Source organism: Ammodytes marinus (genome assembly GCF_949987685.1).
Source record: "Ammodytes marinus genome assembly, chromosome: 11".
In the NCBI taxonomy this organism is placed as follows: Eukaryota; Metazoa; Chordata; class Actinopteri; order Uranoscopiformes; family Ammodytidae; genus Ammodytes; species Ammodytes marinus.
Genome location: NC_137215.1, coordinates 24,622,417 through 24,639,174, shown reverse-complemented (window position 1 = coordinate 24,639,174; position 16,758 = coordinate 24,622,417). Strand labels below are relative to the sequence as shown.

Sequence of the window (16,758 nt, the reverse complement as noted above, 5' to 3'; positions counted from 1 at the left end):
TGGCAGCATGCGCAGACATGAATTTCAGGCCCCGCTGGAGAAGGAGGGAAATAATGGGGTTTGGGGAGCCATGGCGGGTTATTCATTCACTGCCATGCACCAATTCTCCTGTGATTCATCCCAGGGCCCCCCCAGACCCCCACTGCCTGTTTGCCTGCCACATTCAAGCCTGCCTGACCTTTCTCCAGCCTAAGTGTATATATATATCCCCTCCCTCCTCTGGGAGCACCTTGCCCCCCCCATACCAGGTATCCTGAAGGAGGGATTGGCATGGGAGGGAGGGGGGGGTAGCTTGGATGGAGAGAGAGCAGACCCAGAGCGAGCCACCAACGTCTAATCCAAACATCCCTCCCCATTGGTGGAAGTGCCTGTCCGTGATTGTCCCTCTCATCCTGGCTCACCGGCCTGTCTGAAAAAGACACTTTCCCGGGGAATTGATCTCCTCGCTCGAGCCCGGTGTCACGCACAGATGGTTAATATCAGGAGGGAAAATCGTTACATTAAATCCAAGCAATTTCTATCCCCAGTTTGAAGAGAGCCCACAGCCCACCCTGGTAAGAGCTGTGTTGTGGAGTAATTATAGCGGTAGAAACAACCTCTTGACACCTGTCTCCAATGAACACACTCAAACAATCACACTCCACACACAAGGGCTTTTAATGACTGGCTCTCAGAGTGAGCGGCCAGATAAGAATAAAGCCAGGGCTGTGTGCAGACACAGTAATGTGTGTATTCCAATGCATGTGCTGTGTCTGACATGACAGACATGACATGAAACCACTGTTCGACTCTTTACTTGCTACATTACCATTACATAAGGCTTCATTTTGTGGGACACTGTTTGCAGCTGTGACGGCTAATTATTTTCCTTTTTTTGTGTGAATGGAGAAACCGTGAGTAGTTAAAGGTACATTCTTGTAATGTTCAATTTATTGATGCATCACAAGACAAATTATTGCATTGAGTTTAAAAATGTCCTTTTCATTCAATTTAAGTCAACTTTCTGTGCAGTCGACAGTAGATCAGTGATGTCCTATCAGCACATTATGTAAATGCAGGAAAGCAGTTCCATGCAGTGCACAAATAGTGCATGTGACAGATAACATTAACCAAGAAAGATACATAAGGGATAATAACTGCCAAGGCAAACCTGTAATCCATTTTTATGTTGAACATTGAACTTGTCCATTATGACCATGGCACTTGCAAAAACAAGTTTTTAAATTCATGAGGTATCTTAGAATCTCTAACTGAAAAGCTATGTGATAAACGGGTGCATATCATGAAGTCAGACGGGGATGGCTTGGTGGCAAAGTCAGAACGGGACTGGAGTCTATGCTTGTCCTTGAGCCAGTTGACTAGCTGTGTTCCCTAAAACAGCTCAAAGGTCCCGGAGCAGATTGAAAGAGGGGGGAGAATTGTTTGCGAGGTCCTCATTTGATTGCATTACCTATGCTCGGATGCAGCGAGGTGGAAGCCATCCTGACGATGAAGGCTAAACAAAACAACAAGCTCTTCTCTCTCTTTGCTGGCAACTCCCCATGACGGATATCAAGATGTCTCCAATACGCGTAATGGACTTGGCAAGGCCTAGGGTGGCTGGGCTTGGGCCTTCTACTCCACTCTGTCATCCAATCACCTTATTCTAATGCTATTGCATTGTTTAGTCAACCAGACGTCCATTTACATCAACCCATAACCACACAGCCACACCAGAGGAGCACTTAATAGAATTAGCAGGTATTGTGCAGCACATTTTAAACACATAGGCCATCTCAAACGCGCACACACTCAGACGCTCCATCTCCCTCCCTGGGCTGATGATCCCCCACTTGCTGTCAGAGTAATGGAAGCAAAAGCTCTGCGTGCAGCGGCTGCCTCTCCTCTTTTACTGTCATAACTCTATACTCGGCCCACCATGGACACTTTATTCAGATCTCTAAATGTGTAGCCAATATCGTTGTCATGTTTATGTTATGTACTACATATTAATAGCTCGTAAAGCACATTTGTTGTGCTTTATTAAATCATTTTTCACTCGCTCTTCATTAGGAAGTAGGAAGCCGAAGCTCTCGACCGAAACAGCCGGTTAATTATAGGGCTCATAATTTCCTAATCTGATACTGGGTAATATTTGTGAGTCTGGTGGGGCTAGCTGGCATAGAAAACCACATGGAATTTGCAGTCATATGCCCTCTCTTGCCCTTGACTTCACGAACAAACACTCCAATGTCATCTTTTCAACAAAAAATGAGTCTCATATGCTTCCTCCCTTGTAATTACCAACACATTCACATCAGATAAACCCAACATTATCTTAAAGCCTCATTTTGTAATGATATTAAATGGGGCATGTACGTTTATTTGGAATGACTCATCTTTGGGGTCAAGGGAAATGAGCAGTCCCTTTGTCCCCTAGCCGCCACCCTATTAAACTATTACCTATAAAAACAGCCGTACACTCCCAGCCAGAGGGTGTGTCCTGCCCAGTGTAATAACGAGGGCCTTCCCTCCTTGTCCCATTCCTCGGCCGATTGATTTTTGTTAGGAAAATTAATGCAGTTGCCGTAAGGTTGTGGAGGTCAGAGGTAGACAGGCTCCAGCAGATGAGGGGCGTTGCTGGGCAAACGTAAAGGCAGCATGCTGCCGAGGGACCTCCAGAGTCTGGCTGATGAAACTTACTACTGGGTTTGTTTGAGGGCGGAGCGTGCAATAGCTTATGATCTATTGTCTCTACGCAGTTTCATGCACACACCAAAACGCATCTCCTATGATTGAGCCACCAAATATATAACCCCGATTTATTGACTTCATACACTCTAGCCAATGTTAGTTGGGTTTGTTGCCCTTGCTTTATGCTGTATGTTTGTTGTCTTGACAGCAGCTTGATGACAGAGGCACTCTTACAGTTTAGGGAAAAGGACAATTAATTAGAAACTACACAACATAACCAAGTGGTGTCTTATAAGCAAAGCATAACCATATTTCAGTGAATAATTCTTCCCAAATGGGAACCAATCTAACACAAAGGGTGCCCCAGTCAGCAGGGTCCCTGCACAAGTTCAAGCCACAATGGCACCCTGTGTGCACCATGCTGTAGCTAATTACCAACTCATTAAACAGCCCTCTAATTAGATTGGATGTTATGCTCTTTCAGTTAGATTCAAGCTCTTAATTTTAACCACCTAATTACATTTCTGAAAAAAAAGAAAACACTTTTCAAAGCAGTCTTTGGCCAACTAAGTGAAGCATTCTCAGAATGCTGAGCCACAGAGAAGTCAATCTTCTCTCTTAGTGAGTCTGTATCCTGGAGACTTTAGGAGCATAAATCAGTGGAATGAGCTTAATTAAATGTATGAATAATTGTTGATTTAGAGAAGCACTTTCAGCTGATATAACTCTTCTCTGGTGGCTGGATTGACCTCTTTGGGAAAAGGTGCAACCAACTTTTGCCCAAAAGCAAATCAATCTATGGCTTATAATCGAAAGTCTAAACCAAGGTATCCCAAAATATAGGGGAGTGTAGTTCTTAATTAGTATAAATGGGAAGGTATATGGGCCTTTTTTTACAGCAGGAATTTTACTAAGAACTACAGGTGTAACTAATAATTAATGTGTTAATGCACCGTATTGCATTACTTTTTGTAATGTAGCAAAAATCTGCTGTAAAAAACAACAACAACAATTATTGAAACTATTGTCTTTTTTTTAGAAACAAATCTACATTTCTTTTAGCTTCCAAAGGGGGCATGACAGATGAAGTTTGGGATGTGATGAATCAAATGCTCGAAGTTCTAAACAAACCAGTGTGACAGGTCAACTGAAATGAATAACAAATTAGGGTTAGTATATTATAGCAGGAAATTACATTTGCACAATTGAGGCATGTGCTTCCTTTAAACTTGTAACTTATTTATAGTATTAAGTCATTTAACTGTCACTTTATGTTTTTCATTCACATTAAGCACTACTAGCTAGTCAAGCAAGAGCTAGTTTTAATAGTAAGTGGTAGTTCCCTACTGCCCTACTGGTCAGCTAGTAGGCCAATCCCTAAAACAAGCATCAAGGTAGCTGAATCTGCATCTCAACCTGTAGATTTTCTTGGAATTTAAGTGCTACAGGCTATACTTTGTGTGTCCCTTCCTTACAGTTTCCCATAGATGCATTGATAAAGTATCATTCTTTTTTTCACCTTAGCCTTTACTCAACAGTAGTTGTAGGTTAAAAGCAAAATAATTGGTTATTATTTTAAGTCCTTGTTTTTGCACATCTACTGTTGTGGTAAATATTCACAATGGTAACTGCAAAGCCAAAATGGTGTCTAAAATTAAGTCTGATTTGTTCTCAGATGTAACAGACGCACTTTACTCTGGGTATTCTTCTCTACTTGTGACCATAAGGATATCCAACACAGTGCCACCTGGTCATCTGTCGAGCAGTCAAAGGGGCGACCCAGGAGCCTTGTTGCAGACTTGCATGGGCCCCCTCCAAATCCTCTTTTCTTCCCACATCTCTGTGGGTGTGATATTTACAGGAGAGCAGACGTGGGTTTGCTGCCACTCTTGCCCCTGGCACAGGACCTGTGCTCACTCCCATCCCAAAGCTGTCTGTTAAGAGGGGGCCAGGGGAAAGGCCGGATGCTGTGATTGTACGAATAAAAAGAAACATCTGCGCAAGAAAAGTCCTTCGTTGTTCGCTCTTTAAAAAAAAAAAAATATTATAATAATACAATAAGAGAGAAAAAAAAACCCATGACATAATTTCTTGTTATCTAAGAAGCTGAGGCTGCATTTACATTTGCTTTTCATGCAGCGTCCATGTGCTCTTAGGGGCGATGCACTGGAGTATAACTAAGCTAGCATGGAGGATATCCAACCATTTAAATCAAGCCTCTGGGAATTTTACATAACACATCATTGGCGAGCATTGGTTTTTACATAAAGACAAAGAGGGCCACAAAGAGCCACCGGACGGGCGCCTTAGCCTGAGACGAGCCGCTGCGTGTGTTTTTGCAGACTCCTCTAAAGCTTCACGGTCCTGTGGTCACTGTTGTGTTGGGAGAACGCCTCTGCTCATACCCAGACAGAACACAGACAGAAAGCTGCTTATGTTTTTTTTACACATAGGAGGAAAAATCATTTTTTTCCTGAGCGCAACCTCAAAACCGAAACCCTCTGCTCTGATGGGGTGACTTCTCGGCTTGATCTTCAGAGTTTTGCTCTTGAGCCTTTTCGGCCTGAGTAGATGCGGTAGACTTGCCATCGATTGTCTGTGCCGCGGAAGCTGTCATATTTTATAGATGTTTCACGAGATGGCTCATGATCTAGACGATGTTGCCTTCATTTAGGAAGAGTTGTGTTCGTACTAAGGGAGGAGGAAGGTCTCTGATACAGAGAAATGAGGACCTTCCGGATAAATTCTTCTCACTAGTGACAAAGTAATGCCACTAAGATGCAGCAAACTAATATATTTCATTATTGGACCCTGCAATAGAGCTGTATCTCATTGGGCAGCCAAGGATGCCACTCTGTCATTACAAGGCCACATGAGCGAGTCACAGGCAGCGTGGGACAGGGACAGAATCAAAGCTGCCTCTGGACAGAAGCTGACTGATTACTTTTCCAGCTGACATCACAGCTCTGACAGCTAGCCAAATGTCCTTAGGGAGAGTTGAGTTAGCTCAATACTGATTATTTGACATCGAAAGTTGCTTATGTCCCAGGACACTCTACCCTAGATGTTGATGTGTGTGCACCTGTGCTTCACATCTACAAATACAGTAAAATGTTAAGAAAATTACTGAATTAAAGGCAAGTAAGCAAGTTGTGCTTTCAGCCGATATAAGAAACTTTTCAAACTTCTCTACGGTCTTCCCTCATCCACAGCGATCAGTTAAAATGATATTGCTTCCACTCTCCCCACAGCCCGTATGATCCTAATCCAATCAATTCTTTCACAAATGAGGCCACATGAATAGGCGCAATATTAAATCAGATAATAATATAGATTGATGAACAGTCCGTGACAACATTAGCGGCCTTTCCAAAATGCAGAGATGAAAAAAGAAAAAGGGAAAAATCAATGAGCTCAAAGACCTGTCATTTGCATTGGCCTGTCCTCCTAATGGGAATACTTTTACAGACGGGGGAATTACAAGTTGAAATATTCTTTTTGATTATTGGACATCCATAGCCAAATATGATTTACATTAATGAGCATAAGTATATTAAACGCATTTTATCCCCCGGCATCCGAAACAATTGAATAATGGCTCTGGCAACCAAGCAATGGCCTGAGAAAATAGAGGGGAGGTAATGTCATTTTAATTACTAATGGATCCCTCAATTGTTCAGACTTTGATTTTTCATCTTTGGGAACAATCTAATAAGGCAAATATTCATCATCTTCATATCCCCTTTTAAAACGATGATTTTGTCAAGCCCAGACTGCGTAGTTATTTAAAGAAAGTGGCTATTTACCATGCTGGCCTCTAAGATCAACGGTTTATTTGAGGATTGCTTTTAAAAGATTATTTTCCTTTGAGGAAAGAAGAAAGGCCTTTTCATGCCCAATTGCAGTTGTCTGATACACTTAGTGTTGAGAAGTTGACCTTGTTAGCGAGGGCAGACATTGTAAAATTTCCCTTTTTAAAAGTACAAAAGACCCACATATTGCTCTTCACTTTGTCATTAAATTAATGTTGCTCCCTATTTCGACCTAAATTTGATTATGAATTTACAGAATAATCTCAACATACAGTAGCTGTCAGTAAATCATGGGGTGTGGTGACCTTAAAAGTGCTCTGCTTGCTTTGTTGAACTGCTCAAGTAAACAGCAATTAACCAGAACAGAGACGTCTCTGACATGGCTCTTTAATAAGAATGACAAACTCTCCGTTGAACTGGGAAGTTCATGCTTAGTCCATGCAAGGTCCTGAAGATCTCTTGAGCCACCAGAAATATATTGATGATAAAGTGTTAAGATGAAGTGACATCAACAAAATGCATCTTTCAAACGATTTTCATAACTCTTAAAGGCATACTGATGTTCATTTTAGCATTTCATTACCATTACATGTCAGGAGACTTTCTATTGCCAGAGCCTTATAATCACGCAAAGAAAAGATTTTAAGATGTTTTAGTTGTCTTGAAATGGTACATTTTAAACGATATCTCTCCGGTCACACACCTGCATACAAACTGCATTTAGATATTCATTTATGAGCTTCAAAATATGGAAGTTTGCTGATTGAATCTTTTATGCTAGTTAGATAAACTAAGCAATGGTCCGGTGTGCGATATAGTTGAAAGACTCGCAAGATTTAAAACAGAATAGTCAAAATAGATATCCTGGCTTGTATTGTTCTCTTGAATCGGTCAAGCTCCAGAAACATTGGATCCTACACTTCCCATAATGCATCTCAACAGTGTCTTTCAATAGATCCTCCCTGCGTCCTAATTGCCCACTTCTTTCATATTCTTCAACTCCAGTTTGTGATACAGACATTGTGTTTTTAAGGGGTTAAGCCCAAGCAGAGAGATGATGAAGGTTAATTTCTCAAACCTTATAAATGTGGTTCGAATTAGTTTAGTAATCTTTACTCCTACAGATTATATTAAGGTCAAAATCTGGTTCAGAGTTGCACAGAGTTGCATCATTTACATACATTTCGCAAATATGGCAGTGACCCTTTGCTGAACGTTTGCTTCTTGTTACCTGATACTTGGCTGTATTGCGTATGCTGCTTTCTTCTGTCGAGTTTGCAGTCCATATGGAAGCCGTACTTGTGTCAAGCTGCAAGCTAAGCGCCCTCGCCGTCATTTAATTTATTTTCACCATGAAATGACAGACTGTTTTGCCAGCCCCCAAAGAGGTCAACAGCAGCCCTGAGCCCCACAGGTGTAATCCCATTAACTTGATCCTGTGTTTTTATGCCCTCGTTAAAAGCTGCTGAAGTAGCACCACGGTATTAGTAAATATGCAGCTGGAATATATATGAGCATTAATCATTCCTCTTTGGTAAACAAGGCAATGCTATTTTATAGGAAATTGGGGGGGGGGGGGATTGAATATAAAATTGTTCCTCTTTAATTAGGACTGCAGTTATGTACCTTTCCTACGTATACAGCATGAATTACATCAACATGTGCACCGCAACATTTCTTCCTTATTGCTTATCAGGAGACATTTATTCAAAGCGCCCTCTCTGAAAATAGAAACAAGGTGCTATTACTGTGTGTATCGAGCATTTTCTAACAAAGTTATCAAAGTCTTCCATCTGGATTATGCTGAAGAAGCCAATGATGTGCTCTGGAGCAACAAAAAAGCCTAGGCATTATAAAGAAGCTGTTTAAAAGTCTGAGTCATATCATGTATACGCGTATTCACTTTTCTTTTTTTGTTGTTGTTGAATGTCATTCCTGTGATGGGTTTATTGCTTTAGACCCCTCTGCCGGGCAGGTTAGGAGAGCGACTGCACGACTGATGAGCGTGGCAGGAAATTGGCAGATGGAAGCATCCATTTCACCGCTAATTAGGGGGTCCAGAAGCCCGCCGACTGACAGGGTTCAACTGGGCAATGTAGTGCCTGCCAGCTCCCATCCCGTGCGCTTTATAAAACGCTCTTTAATTCCCCGGCACAATATCATTAACTTTGTAAGTGGATGAACACAATGGACAAGCAATTTAATTAAGTTCTACCATTGAATGTTGGAGGAGAGACTAAATGAAATTAATGCACAATATTTCCCAGGGAGGCAGCCAACCTTGGGAGTGGGTCTGGATTGTTGGCAGGTCAGACGCTGCTGTGGCTTTGGCCAATTATGCCTTGTTTAGACCTATCCATAATATTTTCCTCAAAAGAAAATAAAATCAGTGGTTTTGAGATCAATCATGAGCGCATGTCGCTCTGCATTCTGGGAGATTTTAGAATAATGAAGTGGAAAGCCCGGAAACACTGCCAAGGGCCTCGGGAGTCTACAGAGCTAAGATACAGGTATGATAACTGATGCCTACAGCAGGTGGGGGTTTACTTGAAATATACAATCAATAGAGGGATGGCTGGAGGTTAGGTTTGGGAAATGTTGCAAATACAGTCATTTCTGATGTGGATGTAGTAGGGATGGGGATGTTGGCTGGTCGGTTGGCCCAGATTAGAATATTTTAACAGCTGTTTGGTCAATTGCCATGACATTTTGTACAGACTTTCATCTTCCTTCTTCAAAGGATAACTCCTAATGTCTTTGACTATCACTTTCTTTTCATCTAGCAAGTCAGTATTTTCTCTTTTTTAGGAAAATATTTTCTAAGACTGATTGTCACTAAATTTGGTACAAACGTTCATGGTCCCCGTGGGACTTTTGGTGTTCCGCATCATCAGGTCAAATTGTCAATCTTTATCTATGCATCTTTAGTATCTATTTGGTTTCCTTTACAATCAACACGCAGCTTTGCAGAGCTGCCAGTGGGGCTGTAGACTCTTAGGTCGTGTTCACACCTAGTAGTCTACTTCCTTGGTGCGCACCAGTTGAGAAAGGATACATTGTTTAAGTTTTTTAGATGTTTTGGTTCACGTTCACGAAGGCAAAACTCAAACGGACTATACATTGTAAACAAAAGTCACATGCACGGAAATGCTGTCAGACAGTTTGGCGAGTAAAAATGCAAATCGCTTCGCAATTTCTACCATCGCCTACGTGACAGAGCATCGACCGGTTATTTTCATGTGTAGAGCGCATCTTGTACCAGCCAGATTCTATTAAATGTAGTGCTACTTTCCTATGTCAGGCCACGTTACAATATCAGCAGACTGTAGCAGGCGGAGCATATGGGTGTTAGCGCACATTGTCAGAGCATGTATGACAACGTGCGCTAAATAAATAAATAACACATACATTTAAATGAAAGACATGATAGGTTAATATTACACTTCATGTGATTAGTGCAGATGGGGTTCACACCAGCGAAGCTCCGCTTCAAAGTTCACTTGCAAACGACCAAAGACCCCCTCTTTCAAGTGAAGCACAGTCCGGTTCTTTGGTCTGGGACTGCGTTCACACCAACTCAAATGAACCACACCAAGGGCTTAAACGCTCCAGGGTTCATTCAATCTGCACTAAACAAAGCTGGTGTGAACACGCCCTTTAGTCTTGCTGGTTTTGTAAGCATACAGATTATGGATGACAGGAACGTATTTCATATAATCATATTAAAGGCCCCGTCTGACCATATTTTGATGCTGCAGGCCAGTATTCCAGTCAAAGAGGGGTTTGGGTGCTCTGGATCTGAGTTTTTTTGTTTAAATTGTAAGGGATCAATACTAGTCCTGCTTTCCCATGTAAACCAATTTTCTTCCATGGTTGGCTCATGAGGTCCCTCATGGGAACAGTGGAAGGGCATTTATCAAAGGAGAAGGTAGGCTTAACTTAAATCTTAATTACTTTGAAATAAACAAGTACATGTATGTTAACTTGTTTCCTTTAAACATTATTAATTCCCTCCCTGTTCTTTTACCTATGCCCCCCAACACACACACACACACGCACACACACACACACACACACACACACACACACACACACACACACACACACACAAACACACAAACACACAAACACAAACCCAAGAGACAAGGGCTCCTTCAGGACGTGACGGATGGCTCCAACACTCGGGGCCGCTTTCAAATCACAGGAAGTGACAGAGGAAGTTTTAATGAGAGTTTTGTCTGTGTATCCAGTCAGGCCTTCCAGGCAGCCGATGAATAATAGACACTGTGGCTCAATACTCTGAATACTCAATCAATGGCACTGGGAGAGGGCCTTGGCAAACACATATGGCAGCCAGGGGGTGGGCGTTGGGCTCCGGAGGGGTAGAAAATACTAAGGCTTTCTCCATCTGTATCTCTGAGTTGACAAAAAGCAAGCCATGGCATCTCTATTGACGCTGCTCACTTTTGTGCTGGGGTGTTTTCCTTGCCTTAGATGACAAACAGGCTGTTTGTGCAGCGTTGGAGGTTTGTGTGAAGAGGCTCCTGTGAAGGTGCTCTTTTGGCCCCCGATCCTGCATATCAATGGGTCCCTTGCTGGGACCTATTGGAGGGCTGATAGTTGTAATAGATATGTGGATCTTACATTCAGCATTTGTCACCCATGCCCATAAAATGCTGTTCTATCGCCTGCTGAAGGATTGACTCTTTACTCTTTGATTTGGAGTATGTTTAGAATTTAGCCGTGTATGAATGCTGGTCCTCAGTGACTAATGAGGATCTTATATAGCTATTAGTCAAAGCTCATGTCTCTGCCTCCCCCTCTAAGCTGTTTTGACACAGCATGTGTTTCTGATGTATCACAACACCATTTCTTCGTGACAACATATCTGATTGACCTTTCCGATAAGACTGTGTGTGTACATTGGTGAAACATAACCGCTTTGCGCTGTGCAGGTTTATGTGGGAGTGTGGCATCACTCGCGATGTGACAGATGAGGGGACTCCAGGGATTTCTGAGCAATGAGATATAAACTGGAAAACAGCCCATTTTGTCTCTGCTGTCTAGAGGGCAAAACGCCTCAGAGAAACCATGAGGAGATATTTCTCTGAGGTGAGCTGTAACGAGCCTGTATGCCGAACGTAAAGCAATCACTGATCATGGTGCAAAATCTGTAGCCCTCAAAAGCAAGTACTGTTAAAGTGTAATTCTGTTTTATTACAACTTGAACCTTTTCAGCATCCCTTACCCTAGGTTGCTTAAGGAACTCAGGCAGGCAGACTATCAAACAGGTTGTAAAAAGAACACCCAAACCAAACCAAAAAACAGTGAAGGCAAATTATAATGCTATTACATAAACTATCGGTTGAAAACACCCCGTCACATTTTATAGACAGAATTCTTGTTTCAAGTGTGTCTTGTAAACACTGGCTGCAACTAAAGGTTTTTTATCTTTACTGAATAAACTGCAGATTATATTCTGGATAAATTGTTTGCTCTTTAAAATATGAGATAATAATTCAAATGCCCAACGTTTTTCTAGAGCGCAGAATGACCTCTCCAAATTTCATGTTTTGTTGAACCGAGAGATATCAAATTGGTAGCATAGGAGTGAGAAAGATGCAAATATTCCCACATGAGAAGGTGAAGTCAGCCATCTTTTTTTTTTTGCTTTTTTGGTCAATTAATGACTAAAACCATTAATTGATTTACCGATATTATTCCTTCTTCAATTTTCTATTGATTGGGTTATTAAATCGTGCACTTTTCCCTCCAAATAAAGTTGTTTATACAATCTCGGTTTAACGGGGGGAAAAATGCTTGTAGTCAAAGGGTGCCCAACATAACAAGATGGCCCGTTTACAGAGCCTTCGGTCTATATAAATGTTTTCAGTGCACACACAGTATGGACATATTCACTGATTTTGTCGAAAAAGTGATTTTTACAACAATGGTTGACAACCTGTGATCGTCTAAAACCCAAATAGAAACAGAAAACATAATTATGCCAACATTTTGCTTAAGTATCACCAATTCCAAAGTGCTCAACTTGGAAATGCCACAGCATGAGGTGCATTACTACATTGCTGAATAATTTAACATAAATAAAAGCAAGTAGAAACCACGGAAGACATTGTCCAAAAAAACTCAATATCATGGTCTCAGTTGACCCTTTGTATTTCTTATGATGATGCTTTGATAATAAAGCCATCATTAGGACCAGAAGAGTGTTATTTCTGTGTAAAAGGGGGACGATACCCATCTTCATCGTGTTTGTACTAGGGTAGGGTACAATCCTACATTGCACCAGTGCATTCAAACATAAACATCATATCGAACAAATTCTGTATACTATCCTTATAATTGCAGTAATTTTCAGGCAGTTACCGTCTTTTGAGCTTCCTTAAAATGCCTTGAGTGTATCTTCTATTTTTCCTCTGTAAAGCTTCATTGGACACACATGCTCATGGCTTTGCTCCACCAACCTATAAGCCTGCACTTTGCTAGTGTCTGGGGTACAGCAGAACATTACCCTCGCAAGTTGTACAGTGACACCGTGATGACACTGGAGTGTGTATGTGTCAGCTCTCCTGGGACCGGCCACTCTCCCTTAGCACAGATTGGAGGTGAGACCTTGAAGAAAAATTATTACTTTTATGTTTGCTTTATGGCTCATTTTTCACATTAAACGCAGAAAATCTATTCAGAGGTCACAGAATTCCTGCCTCTCTCCGTCGGCCAGAACTAATTTTTGCAGCCCTCGGTATCGATAAAGCATTCAGCGGAGCAAAGTATGCAGGCTATGTACTGCAGCTCTCGAGTCTCTATTTTCCAGCAGCCAGTCTATTGGGACTTGTTCAGCCCATATCTGCGGGGGTTTTGGAAATGTCAACTACACACTTGTACGAACACACACATGCACACGGACAGGGAGCAGAGCCGTCGTTTGTGTCAGTGTGCCCTTATCTTTGAGCGGCTTAGCCAATACAACCCCGTGATAAGAGATAGCATTGCCAGAACCAGTCATAAAACCCTGGCTTTTATGGCGCGCTTATTGTCTTTCTGTCTACAATTATGGTGATTACTCATTTTCCCTTACCTCCCCCCGCGGCCCTCATGTTGCACTTAATAGACTGCATTTTACTAATGGAAAATTAAGTAGCCGCCGTGGCAGTGGGGTTTATAAATATGTAAAATATACTTTTAATTATTTCAAGTGAATCTGGCAGCTAATCAATAAAGAGGGACGTGACAAACATACGTTTGACACAGGCCATTGTAAAGCTACTGGTAAAAGATAAGCATGGCCTGTCAGCGCAGTCCGGCCCTAATGAATATTTTGAGCCTGTCATGTAAGGAGACAAATGGATTAATTGCGCCCTGCTAATATAATAGCTTCTTCATGAAGAGTGCAGCAGGGAGGCAGAGGAGAGGAGAGAGAGAGCATGAGCAGCTGCTAGGCTCTGAACCGCGATGTCAAATAAATATTTATTAGGGTTGAGGGTTAAGTAGATTTTTGCGATTACACGGATAGCCACTTAAGCATAGTTGTTTATCATTTATTTGAAAATTGATTCATGCCGATTTGTTTAATGTCATATTATTACTTTTTACTCTCTGGCATTTAGGGCCTGTAGAAGGATCTGCTTCCACTGTAAGAGAGACAGTGCTTATTTGCTACTAAAGTGATGGCTTTAATCATTTATTTCTTCCATCGGTTCTTTACTTCTTTTTCTTTTTTTTGCAGACGATAGTTGTTAAAAACTCCCTGTCAGTGAGTGCACTTTGTTTTTTTAAGTCTGCGACTGATACATTTATTTTCAAATGTAGTTGTATTTTTCCTATGAATTGACTGATCATTTAGTTTTGAGTAAAGTCGGAGAGTTGCGATAAATGCCCATCGCAATTTCCAAGAGCACAAGCTGAAACCTTTGTATCACTTTTGTTTTTGTCCGAAAAACTACAACCTCAAAATATTCTATTTGCAATAATGTACTATACTAACTAGAATAGCTGAACAAACTACTATTCCAGCAGATGGAACCAGTGAATATGTTTCCATTTCCCTAAACCATTAATAATCATAATTTTAATTTGCTGTTTTCATTTTCTGTCTCTCAACAAATGAATAAAGGGACTTGTTTACTCAGCCGTGCCTTGACTTTCTAGAGAAATAGCAGCTCTGTTATTTAATTTCTAATAGATAAATGTATCCCTTTTCCCACCATAATGTCCTGCTTGATATATTACAATATAGTCATTTTAACCCGACTAGTTGCTGTAATATTCCCAAAAACAGCAAGCAGTTAGCATAGTGGCACCGTTTTGACGAATAGCACAAATTGTTTTTCCCTCCCCCGGGCCTGTTGTCCTATCCATCTCTGTCTGTGAGTCTGTCGTTGGCACTTTAAGGTGAAAGAGAACATAAAGACAAGTGAGCACAAATAAGTGTGTGTGTGTGTGTGTGGGGGGGGGGGGGGGGGGCTGGCTTCCTTTTTCCTGGAAGCCGTCCTATCGCGATGGGAAGCTGTGACCTTGAGTCCTGCCTGCGCCCAAACGCAAGGAATGAGGGAGGGGAGGGTGGCGCGGCGTTGGAGTTCGGGTCACCACCGGCCGCCGTTCTCATCAATTAAATGTGCGACAGTGTTTTTTTTCTGTCGGCTGAACTTATATGTCAAGGAGATGGGCAGGACCTCATGTTTGTGCTTTTGACAAATCAGCAAATGTTTAATCTCAAGATGTGCCGGCACTCATGAATAATGCAGAAGCCAAGCCGGGGGCCGAAACTCCTCTCTCTCTCTCTCTCTCTCTCAGATTGTGCCTCAATAGGGAAAAACACAGGAAAAACCCTCCAGACTAAATCCTTCTTCAGGGCCGACCTGGAGCCTTTTCTTCTACACATGTCTCCGCCTTCTTTTGATCACACCCCTTCCTCCTCACTTCATCACTCCCCTTTCTTTTAATGTACCTGCGCTACAGTCTTACTTTCCATAATCGCCTATCTCTATCCTTGCAACTTCCACTGTATTCCATTCCGAATGTCTTTCGTTTTGTGCTTTCTTTCTAATCACTTATGTTTTAATTTGGTCGCTCTGGTCTCTATAGTAGAAAAGTTACTTAGCACCCTTTGCCTCTCTCCTTTGAGCGCAGAAAGGAGACTCAGAATTATCCCCAGCCAAAGGTCTGCTATCTCAAAGACACGAGGGGATTGAGCGTTGAGCTTTGCCTCCATTTGCCCTAGATGGAAAGAGGGCAACAGAAAGCAGTGTAGTGGACTGTGAACCGCGTCAAATCCCCCCTTCTTCTGCACAACTCTCACTTCTTCCCACAGACTTTGATTGGCTTGTCCCCCGACTGGGAAAGTTTCACCGATTGTTCACGGGGAAAATTAGGATTTTAAGCCTATTGAAGTCGATCTCCGCTCATTGAAAAGTCCATCTGAATGTGTCCTTTTGAAAAGCTCAAATTGTTGTCTGGTCACATTAGAGGACTCTGAGCTCCGGGGAAATGGGGTGTGTGCTGCTGCTGAGTGTACTGTACCGAGGGCACGCTGCACCTGCCGTTTGTTGGCGGTGTGCATGGCCAGTCGTGGAGTGTGTTAAAAGAGTGAGGCTCTGCACTTTAAGCCCAGTTTATTAGTCAAGCATTCTCACATTAGGTCCATCCTCCGCACGGCTGCAGCATTGTGAACAGGTTATGAGCAGGCTCCTTGGAAACAGGAGGAATAACATGATATATTGTAGCTCTTGAACCAGAATTTGGAGTTTAATTCCCCCTTTTGTGTTAATCTTTATCCATTAAATGTCTGTACATATAGGCCTATATTCACTTGACACTATTATGGAAAATGTTTCCGAATCTCACAACTATACTTTTTCTCTCACAGGCGCTGGGAAGTTTCTACTTTATCCACGAGTCTTTGAAAAACATCAGCCAGTTTGATTTCAAAGGTGAGTGCCCCCACCTCCGACACCCGTCCACCTATACATCAACCACCGCTGTCCTGAAATGAAATGCCCCCTCATCCAACCCCTGCATATCACACACACACACACCACCATTTGGCGGCTATTCCTGCTTCCATCAAAACCAGCGAGCTTAGATTGGCTTTGAGGATAATGTAAAGGGGGAGACCGAATGGTAATGCTTATTAATATTAGGATTTAATTCATAAGATTTCGGGCCTACAGTAATGGTGTGCGCCGGGTTATTGGACAGTTACGGCGGTCTCATCAGCCTGCGGTGTCAGAGGGCCCCGGGGTCCGGCGGCCGC

General features: G+C 42.2%; 1 protein-coding gene across 1 annotated transcript in view; it reads left to right on the top strand.

The window, feature by feature from the left end:
- inpp5a (inositol polyphosphate-5-phosphatase A) overlaps positions 1-16,758 on the top strand; it is a 150,300-nt gene that overhangs the window by 58,490 nt on the left and 75,052 nt on the right. The window contains exon 5 of the mRNA XM_080036224.1: positions 16,372-16,435. Coding sequence (XP_079892350.1) covers positions 16,372-16,435 — 64 coding nt within the window. The remainder of the gene's footprint in view (positions 1-16,371; positions 16,436-16,758) is intronic.